At 42.8% G+C, this 14,337-nt stretch overlaps 1 protein-coding gene across 2 annotated transcripts in view; it reads left to right on the top strand.

Moving 5' to 3' along the window:
- Positions 1 to 4,916: 4,916 nt before the first annotated feature.
- The window catches only part of nrp2b (neuropilin 2b), a 72,165-nt gene continuing 62,744 nt past the window's right edge, over positions 4,917 to 14,337 (top strand). For both annotated transcript variants that reach the window (XM_026910176.3, XM_026910183.3), the window contains exons 1-2: positions 4,917 to 5,888; positions 11,935 to 12,109. In XM_026910176.3, the coding sequence (XP_026765977.1) occupies positions 5,816 to 5,888; positions 11,935 to 12,109 (248 nt within the window). In that variant the 5' untranslated portion in view covers positions 4,917 to 5,815. The remainder of the gene's footprint in view (positions 5,889 to 11,934; positions 12,110 to 14,337) is intronic.

Raw genomic sequence — 14,337 nt, 5'->3', positions numbered from 1 at the left:
TGTAGTCACAAGACTTACTTCCTTCTGTCTGTGCATGCTTTCTGGAAGATGAGATTTACCGTAAACAAGCTAATGGCTTGCAGACAGAGGGTCGAGCGAACACCACTCGTGTAATTAGGGCCAGAATAAATACAGAGCACTAGGTGCAGGAGCCACAGCTGAGAGCGTGTCAGGCTTTAGATAAGCATGCTGTAAGAGAGACAGAGACAGGGAGGGCGCGAGGACGGATGAGGTCGCTCTCATTGTTTGATCAGTGTCCCATCACTGCCTTGCGTCTCCGTGCTTGCTCAGATCCCAATCAGCCCCGTGGGGTTCCATAGACAGTCTTATCAGTGTTCGCGGCCCTGACCTGTGACCCCCAGGCTTATCAATGGCCAAACTAACCCTGATGAATAGAACCGCCCGGCCAAAGCAACTCATCACTGAATACCATCACAGGCAATGGTGTGTGCTGTAATGGAAACGCCTTGGGTGAGCTTCATCAATGGATGTGATGGTATTCATTGCAGGCGTAGGTGTGTGTGTGTGTGTGTAAAATGTGTATCCCAGTCATTGCTGCAGTGGTTGTAAAAGCATATAATTAAAAGCAAGATTAAGAGATATGTAACTGTGATCTCAGTGTCCCAGAAAGTAAATGCACCTCAGGCATTTTACTATTTTTTTTTCTCCCTGTTGTTCCTGTCTGTCATCCTAATTGCCCACTGTTTATTGCTCCATATCAACAGATGAGTGGATCCAGAGACAGCAAATGAAATCACATATCAAAGAGGGAAAAAGTGTATGAGGAAACATAGGTGGACTAGCGAGAGAGCAGAAATAGCTGGAGGGGAAACAAAGAAGAGCATCAAGAATTGTATTAAGGCTGAGTGTGTGATTGTCATAGAAACATGCAGGTCACAGTGTATCTATAAAATATAAATCTCTCTTCTATCTGGAACAATAATTAGCTATAGTTTGCTTTCGAAATACTGTATATGTCCAGAGCTACCTCTAATAATAGCTTTGTACTTTGTTTTTCTTTTAATCCTCAAACTTGTTCAGGCTTCCCTTGACCACTTGTTTCTCCCAGTCATCCCTTGGCAGACATCTGCCCCCTTATGGCTCAACCTGGAATTGCCGTCACCAAGGGACAAGCTGAAGACTCCACACTAAAGCTGTTATTCTTTATAATTGCAGTATGTTTACCATACACTATAATTCATAGTTAATAATCATACAGATGCAGGTAATATTTATCACAATCTCATGCTTCAAAATTTAGTATCCATAAAAGCAATAGAGAACTGATAAAAATCTCCATGACCACCTTGCTCTGTCAGTTGAACATAGCCAGGCCAGCAGTACATCTACAAGTTGGTTCCGTACGCTGGCTGAATGAATGTGAGTGTACTGAGCAGATAGGCCTCAGGAGGGCTGGATAGCTCTGTAGATAATGAGGTCTGCAGTTTCCTCAGCCACTATTGTGCCACATGAACCCCCGGACACCGCTTCATCCTACAGTGATAATCATGCCAGAGGCAGCAGCAGTGACACACGGCTGTAAATAGCCAAATAAAAGGCTTCTCCTGCAGAGACCTGGCCCAAGATGTACTGTGCTCTGATCTCGGCCTGCTGCATACAGCCTCTGTGCTCTGATGAACAGATCAGAGGAACAGCGAGCTGATCGGCAACCGAGATGTGTATGTGGTCCGTGGGCGGTTTTTAAAATTTGGTCACACGTACAGCTCAGCTCTTAATGAACATAAAAAAAAAATGCAGTGGCAGCATGTGCGAAAAGAAAATGAACCCAGGACACAAGTGTGTGCATGTGTGTTAGTGTGAGCAAGTAGGTTTTTTCAGTTAAGGGAGAAAGATATCTATCAGCACAGCCGGGCTGTAAATTAGATTGTCACTGGCGTCCATTTGCTGTTGACATAGTAATTTACTGTTCTCATAAGGTGAGGTCAGTACACCTCGCTGATGGTAGCCTAGGGGAGGTTGTGCGTGTGAGCATGTAAACAAGAATATCTTGACACCAACAGAATTCTTATAGTGGGAGCAATGCAGCATATGGAGCTATACATGTTCCATAGACCATCAAAGGGAGAATGACTGACACCATGTTTTCTTTAGAATGCCATCCAGTGAGTGTCCCAGCCTTAATTCGCCATGGGCATGGTCCTCTTCAAGTTCTGATAAGAGTGGAGAGAGAAACAGTGGACATGTTGTAAACACTGATAACACTGCTTTGTGTCTGACCTTTGCCCTATAAAGGAATTTCTGATTCAGAGTTGCATTTCAGAACATTTCTATCCCAGACATTAACATGTCTACATGCCAGTGCAGATATTGTAGCTCAGTGGTAGATGTGGGGGACGTGACACAGCTGTCTGTTGCTTCTTTTCCCAAGCTAATATAAGTATTAATTAGTGTGATACCTCCAAAGCTTAATGCATTAGCGCAATAGTATCAGCTACAGTTGTGCATAATTTCTGATTCTGCTGTTTCAGTGACTGAAAAAGCTTTGAATTATGATAAAAATTGTGAGAAAGTGGGAACAGGGGTGTAAACACATGGGGTAGCAGCTACCACTGTTAAAATAAGCCATACCCCTAAATTCCACCACAACACTTATCTCCAATTGCATCTTTTGCTGTTTTCCAGTGACTGAAAATCACCTATGAAACATATCAAGCCCATTTTGATTTGATTGTAGTTCTGTAGCTATTTGAACCAAATATTGAACCAAATCAAATTCCTTGATTATTAAATATTTAAGTGGTTACCCTTTAGTTTGTCATCCAATGTCTGAAAATCTGGATGCACCACTACGTTGAAAATGTCCACCTGTTCTGGTGTGTATACTGAAACTCAGACAGCCTGACACATGCAGGCAGTCTCTGCGTTCCTCTTCCTGTGAGGCGGATGGTGCGGACAGCCCAAACCACCGGACACAGAGCCTCCACTGTTCTTAACAAAGATCTCCATACTCAGCCTGCCATTAGCCCTAAAGATGGATGATGTCAGGTCGGTGGAGGGTCGAGATAAGTGTAGAGAGGGCTGAGCTGCGCTGTCAACGCTGAGCCAAGAAAACTCTTTTGTACTGTCCCCAGATCAGCACCTCATCGCCAAATATCAACTTTAACCATGGCAAAAAAAACCCTGTGCAACTGATTACAAAACAGTGGACAGGGACAGCTTCAATCAGCACTACTGCTGACAGCCTGAAGCTCTCGGGTCAAACTGGTCAAACTGTATCATGGTCTCCAGAGCTCAGAGCTCACTCTTGGAAGGAGCCGGCACTCTCAGATGGAGATAAGGGCGCCATGGTGGACTGTGACAGAGACCCCCTGAGGATCCATCCTGCTTATTCTCTAACACTGAGAAAGACAACAAATTATTCCTTCATCTCTCTGTCATGATGAGTGAGTTTTAATCATGTGGCTCAAGCATGCCACAAATAATGACTGGTCATGTGACCTCAGTAAAACTCAAACTGAGAGTGAAACAACTCTGGGGCAAGACACCGAAAGCCCACAAGTCATGTGCAGCTTGAGAATAATTTTAAAGTGATCTTAAAGACACATTGCTTTTGGTCCATGTTTAGGGTGTCAGCGGGTGTTGTGGTCTCGAGCCGTTGCTCTGTCATGTGCTGGTTAGTATACTTGAGGAGTTTATTTTTGGAGGTTGCTGTGTCATTGAGGTCTGTGTGTGTATATAGTTAGAGGGGAAACGGGGCCAGTGAGGACCCAGTGCTGGGTGCGGTACATGTGAGCATGACAGTTGGTTTGGGTTGCTATTAAGGATGTATGCTAAAGGCTTTGATGTGTGTAGTGTGGTGTACAAGGTTTTATCTATTTCTGCTCCCTTAAAACTATAATTTTCCTTTTTCTTCTCCTTATTGTTGAACCTCATCTACATAGTGTTATATCAACATGCACTTCCACACATGGGTCTTAAATTAGAGACTGACTAAAGGTGGTGTGGGTGGACACTTCTCAAAATTTTTCTTTTGCTCATTACTTCATCACCAAACAAGGAACTTTCCTGTGTTGTTAAGGATTTGTGTGTGTCAGAGATTTCAGCAGGAAATCAGTCAGACGTCTAGCTGATGGTACAATACAAGCATATCACAATTGAACAGAGGTGTCGATATACATCTAAGACTAGTCTGACCTGACTTAAATCAGTCTGTATGAAAACATGGGCTGTTTTTGGTAGGTTTTGGTTCATGCTGAGTTGGCAACTACGTTGTTTTTCTTTCTTTCTTTCCTGACAGCTTGCGTGAAAGTTGTCTCTCTATTAACACTTAACACATAACTTTAGTGCATCTTGACCTTGCTGATCATTTCTTGTCCTGTTGTCCAGTACATGTTCATTAATTCCAGCTCAGCTATGCATTGACATATCCATCCCCTTCACCTGCCCTCCATATATATCTAAACCTTAGCTCAGCGTTTTGGGTTTGTGCTACATCTGTATTTTTATCCAAGTTTTTTTAGCCTGAAGGCCACTCAGCGGTATCGGGTTCCTGACTCAGGGCAGGACACCACACTAAAGACATGGCAAAGTGGGCAATTACAACAACCATGCGCATTTTCTTCTCTTGACCTTTTTTGTTATCACTGTTTTGTAATAGTGTTATTAACATGGGTGAGGCGGCCCTCGCTTTCCAGAAATACTCTCTTACTGATCTGTGTGGTTCTTTTTTTTTTCTTGCGGTGATGGACGTTGGCGTGGCGTTTGCGTGCGCGTCTCCTTCGCTCTGTCTTTTTATAACTCGGCCGAGCGCTCCTCTTTAATCACACACCGGGAGGAGGGAAGGAAGGAGAGAGAGAGAGAGAGAGAGAGAGAGAGAGGGAGGGAGAGAGAGAGAGGGAGGGAGGGAGGCGGGCCGAGGCGCTGCGTGTGTGTAACGCGATAGCTGCGCCGTCCCGATGCCATTACACACACTCTCTCACACACACACACTCTCACACGCACACACACACGCTGTAGGCTACAGCTCGGAGTCACATCTCTTTCTTCCACGCGGTGGAGGAGTGAAGGCAGCCGAGTGGCGGACGCGGACAACTCCGGACACGCACGCGCTCCACGGAACATACAGTTGAACCCCGAACGAGTTCACGTTCTTTTTTTTCCTACAAGTGAGGAAAGTCAGAAAGACAGACAGACACCTGGTGTCATTTGGATTGGAGAGGAGCTTCTCTCACTTTCACTCCCAGCTCGAGGAAATCAAGCGACTCGAACTTAACGCAGCCTGTTTCTCACAGTTTGGCGCTGTCACTGCCATGGTTCCTAGTCAGACTTCAGCAAGAAAAGTTCTTTAGAAAGCTGATTTATTCCGTTTTTCAGTAATGCTTTCTTTTTTGCCTGAACAGCGTCATGGGCATATTGCAGAAGTACGCGCTCTGATCTGAGAATACCGCGCGTAACAGGCGAGGAGAGGAGAGGAGGAGAGAGGAGAGGAGAGGACAGGAGGAGAACAGAAGAGAGGAGAGGACAGGAGAATAGAGGAGAGGAGTAGAGAGGAGAAGAGTGAATAGGAGAGAAGTGGAGAGGAGAGGAGTGAAGAGGAGTTAATAGGAGAGGAGAGGAGTGAATAGTAGCGAAGAGGAGTGCAGAGTTAATAGGAGAGGAGAGGAGAGGAGAGCAGAGGAGTTAATAGGAGAGGAGAGAAGAGGAGAGAAGAGGAGAGGAGTGATCATCTCCGTGCTGAAGAGCTCTTGTCGGTGGATAAACCCGCTCCTCCACGCCGAAAGAGTGCCGGGATTCAAGAAACAAGCCTCCGCTTACACGCTTTTTCCTCCAAGGCTGGCACATTTCACCCGGAAAGATGGATTTAGCCAGCACACTGTATGGATGCTTACTCGTGTTTTATTTCTCGTCACTGGTTTACGGAGATGAGGGTAAGTTAAAGAGGCGTTTATTCCAAACCATTTCCATTTTCCTCCACATCAGACGGTTTTTTTTTTCCAGTTTTACTAACAGTCCTGTAGGCTACATTTCTACACACTATTGCGTTTATCCTTTGCTTTATATCTTCATGTGTGACCCGAGAATGTGTTGTGTGTGTGTGTGTGTGTGTGTGTGTGTTTTATTAACGTGCTTTGGGGGAAATCTGGAGGCAACTGGTGTTAAATCAGCAACATCTTTTAAAGATGCGGAAATAACATTTTATAAACAAAATAACAACATTTCTTTTCTTGATCGAAAAGAAAAGTACAAGTACATTAGGATAATAAAGCTTTTTCAGAATGAGATTCTGAATGAGAATCATGAGAATGAGTGTCATTTGTTAGCAGTCAGTACAGAGCAGTGTGAGACAGGAGCACGAGCGCGCGCTGGAGAACCAGCAGGAGCCCAGATCCGTTTTCATACATTTTATTTTAGGTTAGTTTATTTCAACACTTCGACACCAGCAAAATATGTGCACAGTTCTCACTGTTCTACTGAAGCTCATTGACCTTAATTTTAGGAAAATATGCTCCAGTCTGCATCACACCGGCCAAGTGAGTGGTATGTTACTTGGTCGCGCGCTCTCATTAAATCCAGCAGATTTTTTTTTTTTTTTGGCGTGAATGGGATAGTTTCCCAGCCTTCATTAAGTAACCATATATTAGACTGTTTACACAGGGTGATTAAAGCTATGCATCAAGTGCCAGCACTGAAGAGTTGTGCTCTTCCTATTCCACATTATTAACTACATTTTTCTTCACCACTTTCTGAGCCAGTTTGTGTGTTGAGGTCTCACAGCTATCCGTCCAAGACTGAGCATTCAGTATTAGGAGATTTATTTATTAACCCCTAGACTTGTGGAGGTTCCTGGCTAAATCTCTGTGCTAGTGAATAGCTTTTATACCACATCAGGGCTCCGTGCTCTTCTCCATCAAGAGTCTGTGTTAGACCAAGCATGAGTTCTAGTATCAGTGTGTGTGTGTGTGTGTGGAACATGTTCCCTACCAAGTCCAAGTCCATTGTTTAAGAAGAAATCCATGCACACAGCACTTAAAGTATGCCGAGCTCTGATCTCTAATAGATCTGCTCATTTCACTCCAATATTATTTGGATTGATGACAGATTTGTTGTTCTTCTGATGTGCATGGAAAGCTTCTGATATGAAGAGCTACACATCCTGCATGTGAATTGTAATGTAAAGATGAACTTGTCCAAAGTCCAAGTTGGGTTCACAGGATCGTTTGGGATGATTGTTTCACAAAACTGCATCAAAACCATTTACACCTTTATTTTACTTGACTTAAAAACTCATTAAAGTTCTGCTATTTGACATATTTGTAATTTTAATTTAATTTTCTTAAAGCATGTGTGTGGTTGTCTTTAAATGTATTAGAGATCATTAATACAAAACTAGAACATTTAGTCATTGAGTTTCTCAGTCGTCTATTTAATTTAATTTTGATCCTGATTTTAGTAAAATCAGTTTTAAGAATTAATACATTTATTTCCCTGGTTAGAGCCTATATAGTGTCTTGTTTTTATTCTTTTCTGACTTGAGCTGCAGCATCAGATCCACAAGGGGCTTTTCCTCAGGGATCCTTTCTGAAAGCCCAGATTTCTTCCCCAGCAAACAGCCACTTCATTAGTCCAGTTATGCTTCTGAATGGCTGCGTCGGATCTATTAATGCCAAAGAGAGATGGTGAGGAAGAAAAGATGTTGACGAGAGGATACTTGTTTTTGGGGTGGCAGTCATGCTGGGAACTGGTGTGTTTGCGACATGAGGCAGAAGAATACAGCTCGCACTGAGCTTAAGTGTAGATGAATGGTATGCTGGGATAACTCCTTTTGATTTGGGAAGCAGTGGTTAGTTGACCTTTTTGAAGAAGCAGTTCAGTCAACAGGGATATGTGATAGCTTGGAAGAGCTTAAGCTCTTCATCTCAGTGATTAAAAAGCAGTTAATTATCAGCTGAAGTCCGCTTGGTGGAAATGGAAAACCTTGTCAGTCGCTGCTGTTTTCTTCTTGCCTTGCTCTTCCCTGGTAGTAGCTCTGGCCAACTCACCAGATTTGAGAATAATTTCTGTATCTGTGTGTGTGTGTGTGTGTGTGTGTGTGCGCGCTCTCAGTGTAGTCACTGATCCTTGTGCGCGGCACTTCTTTGGCCAATCATTGGGTCACCTCTGCCTGCAGGCAATGCTGGTGCTGGTGGTGTGTATACGCTGGGGCAAATACATACACTGACCTGGCCACCTGCAGAGCACCAGCACTGTAAACAAGCACCAACACGGCATGTGCAGGCTGCTTCCTGTGGCATTTGCACAGCGTGGCCGGAATTTAGCTTTAATATCTTCCCTTGTTAGGTTTTCTATGTGCTTTCAGTTGGCTGATAGCAGGTTGGCTGCACTTTCTGCTGCAGTTCTGAGGGGACTTGGAAAATGTTTATACTTTCTAGCCAGTTGTTTCACAGGATACCAAGGGGATATGATCTCTTTAAAATTTCATCGGAGGGTTTTATCGCTGTCCTGCTAAACCCATTTGTCATTTTCTGTTTTTGCCGTTCAGAGGTTTTGAGTGTTTTTTTTTCCTATGTGCTTTTCTTAAGTATCACTTGGGTTTTCTTCTCTACTGTTTCCGCTTTTGCGTAAGTAAGTCAGCAGTATGTTTTCTCGACCCATCTGTCCCTGTGTGTGTGTGTGTGTGTCGTGTGTGCGTGTGTGTGTGTCTGAGAAAGAGAGAGAGAGAGAGAGAGGTGCATAGTCAGGTTCAGTCCAGCCTCTCCTCTTATTTCTTTATACTGTTGACACACACGCTGATGAGACACAGATGTAAGACTTTGGCAGCCACCGAGCAGCACCGGTGTGTGTGTGTGTGTTTGTGTGTGTGCACATATGTGCTAACAGCAGAATCACAGGAGAGAGCAGATCAGTGCATTCCTTGCATATGGAGCAAACCCTCAGTCAAGGTTATGCCGTGGAACATTGTGGATAGTCAAGAAGCGTTATTGGAAAAATGGCATGAATGGTGAACCCTCTGTGTGTTGTCTCTTTCAAATTTATTGCCACCCCACAGTATCAATTCAGAGGTAAAGCAAGAATAATTGCTATAGGTTGAGTGGCAAGCCCGTTAGAACAGCATCTGTTGCTGTCAGATCTAATTGAGCAGAATTGGATAAATGTGTGGTATCTGTGCAAACAACAGCCATTATGGAGATTGTAGTTGCCTTATCTTGTTGTCATGTTGCTTTGTTTTTCACATCTCTTTTCTGTAGAACAATAAAGTCCTCTTTAAGGGAATATGAGCCTCTAAATCTGCCAAAAAGAAGGTCGGCTATTTGCATTTGGGCCAGTAAACAAGTATTCCTTTATTCCATCTCTGTTTCTGTCTATCGTTTTTTTTTTCTCATGAGGAGATAGCAAGAAACGTGCTGAAATAGTGCTATTGCAATGAAATTCAAAACAAGAAAGGAAGCCATAAATAATGCAGCTCAGTTCTCTTTCTCTAGAAGGGGTGATGAATGAGATAAGTTTAGGATTGCATGCGTTCATACAGGCAGCAAGTGCGGCTCTATAATCAGACCTAAGTGCAGTGTTGCCTTTCTAAAGAAAGGAAATGTGGAAAAAAGGGGAAAAAAATCTGAAAGCCTGTATTGACAAATCATTGACCTCCTCTATTTCAAGCCAGGGAAACATCTCAACTCAGCAGATCTTCATGCTGACAGAGACTGTAGTCTTTGCATCCACTTGCATGTGCATATGGTTAATATAAGGGCACTCATTGATGCAATCAATCAGTCCTCGCTTGATCAGTTTATAGGAATGAGAAAATTATTTTGAGCTTTTATGTGGGCGCTACTAAGATATGCTGCAACCATTCCACTGTCAGCAACCCATAATCTCTTATTTTTCCTGAGACACCCAGCAATGCAGCTATGCATCATCCTTTAATTCAAATCTAGTTTCAGAACACATGTGTCATTCAGCATTATTGCACTTTTCAGCATAAGGAAATGCAGCGTTTCAGAATCTCCATAGTACAGTTTTAGAAATTTGCATCTACCATAAAAAATCTACATCTCACTTTAATGATAAGAACAGCATCATATCAGTTTTACACGCAAACACACACACACACACACACCAAGCTTTGAGTGTTTTCTTGCCGTTGCCCCAGTCCCTGAGGCTGTGTGTTGCTCTGATAGCATGTGGCACAGTGTGTAGATGGATCGACTCCTTTAGCAGCATAGGCACAATAATTCATGAGGCCATCACACTGCACAGCAGCATCTCTCTGTCTCTCTCTCTCTCTCTCTCTCTTTCTATCTCCTTCTCTCACTCCTTCCTTCCCTTCTGAACTGAAATAAATTCTCACACAGTGGCAGGCTGGTGCTGCTGGGACCTAAAGCCAGGAGAGGAAGAGCACCCCCTAATGAGAGCCTGCAGCCTGTCGAACCTATATGCACACACACTCACATAGAACAAGGTCTGTTGAGAAAGTGTTGAGGTGGCAGGATTTCTAGCACAAAACCCTGTACATGCTAAATAGCCCTGAAAGAGCTGCAGGCAGTGGTGGGGTCACTTAATTGCTGTCAAACGGGCAGAAGTGTTTCAGGCTATTTCTTTTTGTTGTTATTGTACATATTTTGTGTGTGTGATGTAGTGGAGTCCTCTGTGGCCATTGGGGAAATGAGAGAAGGGCAGCCTGGCATATCAAATTCAGTGGAGCAGAAAGCACACCTTTAAATTTCTAATAGCCTTCCAAATGTCACCTCTTGAAAGTCTATTACATCTCACCCATCTGGGTCTTTTTTTCAATATTTGACATGAAGAGCTTTGGAGAGGGTTCACATCTTAGAACAGTCATCATTATAAGTGTTGGAGTAAAAAATCTACAGGAACAGTAATTTAGAATGTCACATGAATGATATGAATGCTGCCATAAAGTTCTGGGATCTTCACAACACCTGAGCAAACACATTCGTCATGTATACGAGTTCACAATGCATTGTGGAAACCCACCATAACACTTAATCAAACCTGTCACTTCCTCTGAACCCATTCCCAGTATCCCCAACTGAGCTTCTCCCTGTGGCACTGGATCAACCCCAGATTTGTACAGTAATGTACATGTGTGAGGTCGGGTTGGTGTGTGTACTGTATGTATGTAAGTCCTTGCTGAAGCACTGGCAGTTTACTGTAATGGGTGAGTGTGTATTTTTAGATCAGAATGTGTGCGATTCGTCAAGTCATGTGAGTTGTTTACCTCCTATCAGTGTGAGGCATGACTGCAGTTTATCAGGTCTCCCTCCCACTTGGTTAATCTTTAATATGTTGCGTTCTTCTCAAATCTAAAATATGCAGCTCCTTAGAGTTATAGCACAGGTTAAACAACCTGAACTGTACACTGGGGGGAAACGGTAATTGAAAACATTATCAATTATTTGAGCTGAGGGGTCTGAAGTCTTGTAATGGATAAACCTGGTGAAACAGTTCAAGGCTGAGGAGAGAGAAACAGAGAGAGAGGGCATGAATGAAAGAATGAATGAAAGAGTGCCCTCTCTGCTCTCCTTGTGCAGAAAGGCGTCTTTGTGGTCAAATGCTGATCTCACAGCATTAAGGTGACCTTTGACCTGAAGCAGACACACAGCCTGTATGCTGTTTCCTGTCACAGGATAGTGACTCTGTGTATTAGCGGGGTTATTATTCTAAAGATGTGCAGATTGAATCAGAGATCATGTCCCAATGTTTGCAAATGGCCTGTCCTTGCTTTTACATGACAGGAGACAGGGACTGGCTAATGGACACAGGACAAATAGTCTTTCAACATATCTGTCACGCATGTACACTTTGAGTCTTACCTCATTTTTTTTTAAGCCGATTTAGTGAGTCACTTGAATCCATTGTATCAAGTGATGATTCATGTAGTTTAACAATATGGATCCTGTTGAATCACTTGTGTTGAAGCATTTGAACTGAATCTCACCTTTGCTTCATTTCCAGAGCCATGTGGTGGGCACCGGGATGCAAGCAATGCAGGCTATATCACCACGCCTGGTTACCCACAGGAGTATCCACCTCACCAGGACTGCCGCTGGATCATCACGGCTCCAGAGCCTTCGCAACGCATTGTCCTCAACTTTAACCCCCACTTTGAGCTGGAGAGGTTGGACTGCAGGTGAGGGGACGTCTCATAACACATGCAGTTCACAGCTTAAGTCTTTAATTACTGCTTAGGTATGAAAAGTCAAACACTATCTTACACAAAGGTATATATATATAGATATAGATAGATATAGATATATACTCTGTTAAATATGTTATGAAGCACAAACTTAAGTTACACATACTCAGCCGGTCTTTTACTGAGGTGTGAGAGCTATGAATCATGGGCTACGTAGCAGATGGAGGCTTTTAAAGTTGTTAGTAGACTCAGGGCAGAAGTCCACTGATATTCAGTGCTTTCTGGAGCAATTTCATGTCACAAGACCACAGTGCTTCCCTTCTTTTTTTTTTTTTTTTTTTGAAACTGTTACATTTGAACAGAGCCTCCAATCTGGCACCAATCTGCAATTGGAGGATATCCCAGTGCTCAACTGGAGACTATTGAGTCTGGCTTGCAGACACCTCAAAGGACGTCTGTGAAGCCTACACTTTAATTAAATATACAATAAACAAAGCATTGCCGAATCCCAGGGATTTATGGAAATGTGCAGTACGGATTTGTGAGCATTCCATAGGCTTGGTGGCTGCTGTGATGAGTCCACCCCCTGTTGGTCAGTAGTGGATCTGCATGGATGATGAACCAGAAATGAAATTTATTTTATCGTATTTCTCTGCTAATACAGTGTTATTTAGTGAATTAAGACCTCACTATAGAATGATATGGAATAACTAGGTAATAGAGCCAGAAATATCAGCTGACTTTTGTAGCAGACTCTGCCATTTCAAGCTTTCTGAATCGAGATTAACATTTTTGCTATAATATTAATAATACATAACTATGTACAAAGATATTTATAAACAGGCTTGACATTTCTTTGTTAGAATTAGAGCATTAATATTTTACCAGCTGTTGTTGAAACACTTCCCTGTCAGTGCTCTCTATCTCAGCTAACACGAAAGGAGAGGGGAGGGAGGGATGTAGATTTTGATCCATCTCTCGTTCAGCTATTTTAGTTGCTCCTCAGTGATTTGTACATTGCTGCCATATTTTTTACTTTTCCTGTCCTTTGGCTTGATTTTTATAAGAGTTGGCGTGTACCATTAGATTGCACATCTCATCTGGAGAGATGCTGTTTTTTTACACAAGTGCATTAGTAAACACTACTTTGTAGGAAGACTCTTATTTATTTATGGAGATGTGATGCACGTCATTCTTTTAGGAAAACAGGTCAGTGAGCGTTTTCCCCAGTTACTAGGAGAGGATGTTCTTAGGTTTAGATAAACAAAACTAAGACCAGCATCTAGGAACATTTCTTTTCCATCCCTATCCCATTTACCTCCCAGCTCGAAGTTTTCTGTTATATTGCAACTTCGAATGAACACTATTTCAAATTTAGTGTGCTGTTCTTGCACTGCTCAGAAGAGAAGTGGTACACTGGCACAGTGGTACATGTTGGATTGCCTGCTTGGTAGATGGCCAGAGCTGAAAATGAGCTGAAAGCTGATGGCTAGTGTGGAGATGAGGGGAAACTACAGAATCTGTCAGACTGAGATTTTGACCATTAACTAGGGATGCTAGTTAACTGGTTAACTACGGATACCAATGTCAGAGCTGAAACCAGATACTCAGTTCCTCTTAGTGATCAAGCCAGCTATCAGCAAGCTTCTGCTGGCATGCTATGTGAAGCATCAGAGGTATGACTGCAGTGCGGTTTAGGGCAAGCTGTGTCCTGTGTACGTGTTCATGATAAATGTTCTCTCAGTCAACATAACATGTTTGTGGCATATAATACATCTGTAGATCAGACCAGAATATATTTTAAGTTTATATTTTATGCATTTTATCCAACGTGACTTACAAATGAGCAGTTGAGAATTAAAGACTTGTTCAAGAGCCGAGCAGTTTGGCTAGGATTTGAACTCACAAGCTTCCAATCAGTAGCCTAATACTTTTAAATATTGAGCCACCAACATTGTTTACTGCATTTGCCTGTATGATAAGGTTTCTTTTCTGGATCCAGATGGCTGAATTAAGGGCAGAGGAGCTAGTACTGATGCAGCTTTTATAGCTAACCACAATCTTAAGTGAGAAAGTGCAGTCAACACAAGTGTCTCATTAAAAACAAGTAATAAAACTTGTACCCACTGGCACATGGTAACACAATCCCCATTCACAGCTCTTTGGCTAGAGGTTTTCTATCTTACTTCTTTGCTAAACATCTTCATGAGAGTAAATAGTGT

The sequence above is a fragment of the Pangasianodon hypophthalmus genome, chromosome 5, assembly GCF_027358585.1.
Source record: "Pangasianodon hypophthalmus isolate fPanHyp1 chromosome 5, fPanHyp1.pri, whole genome shotgun sequence".
In the NCBI taxonomy this organism is placed as follows: domain Eukaryota; kingdom Metazoa; phylum Chordata; class Actinopteri; order Siluriformes; family Pangasiidae; genus Pangasianodon; species Pangasianodon hypophthalmus.
This window is presented reverse-complemented; position numbering and strand designations above follow the sequence as displayed.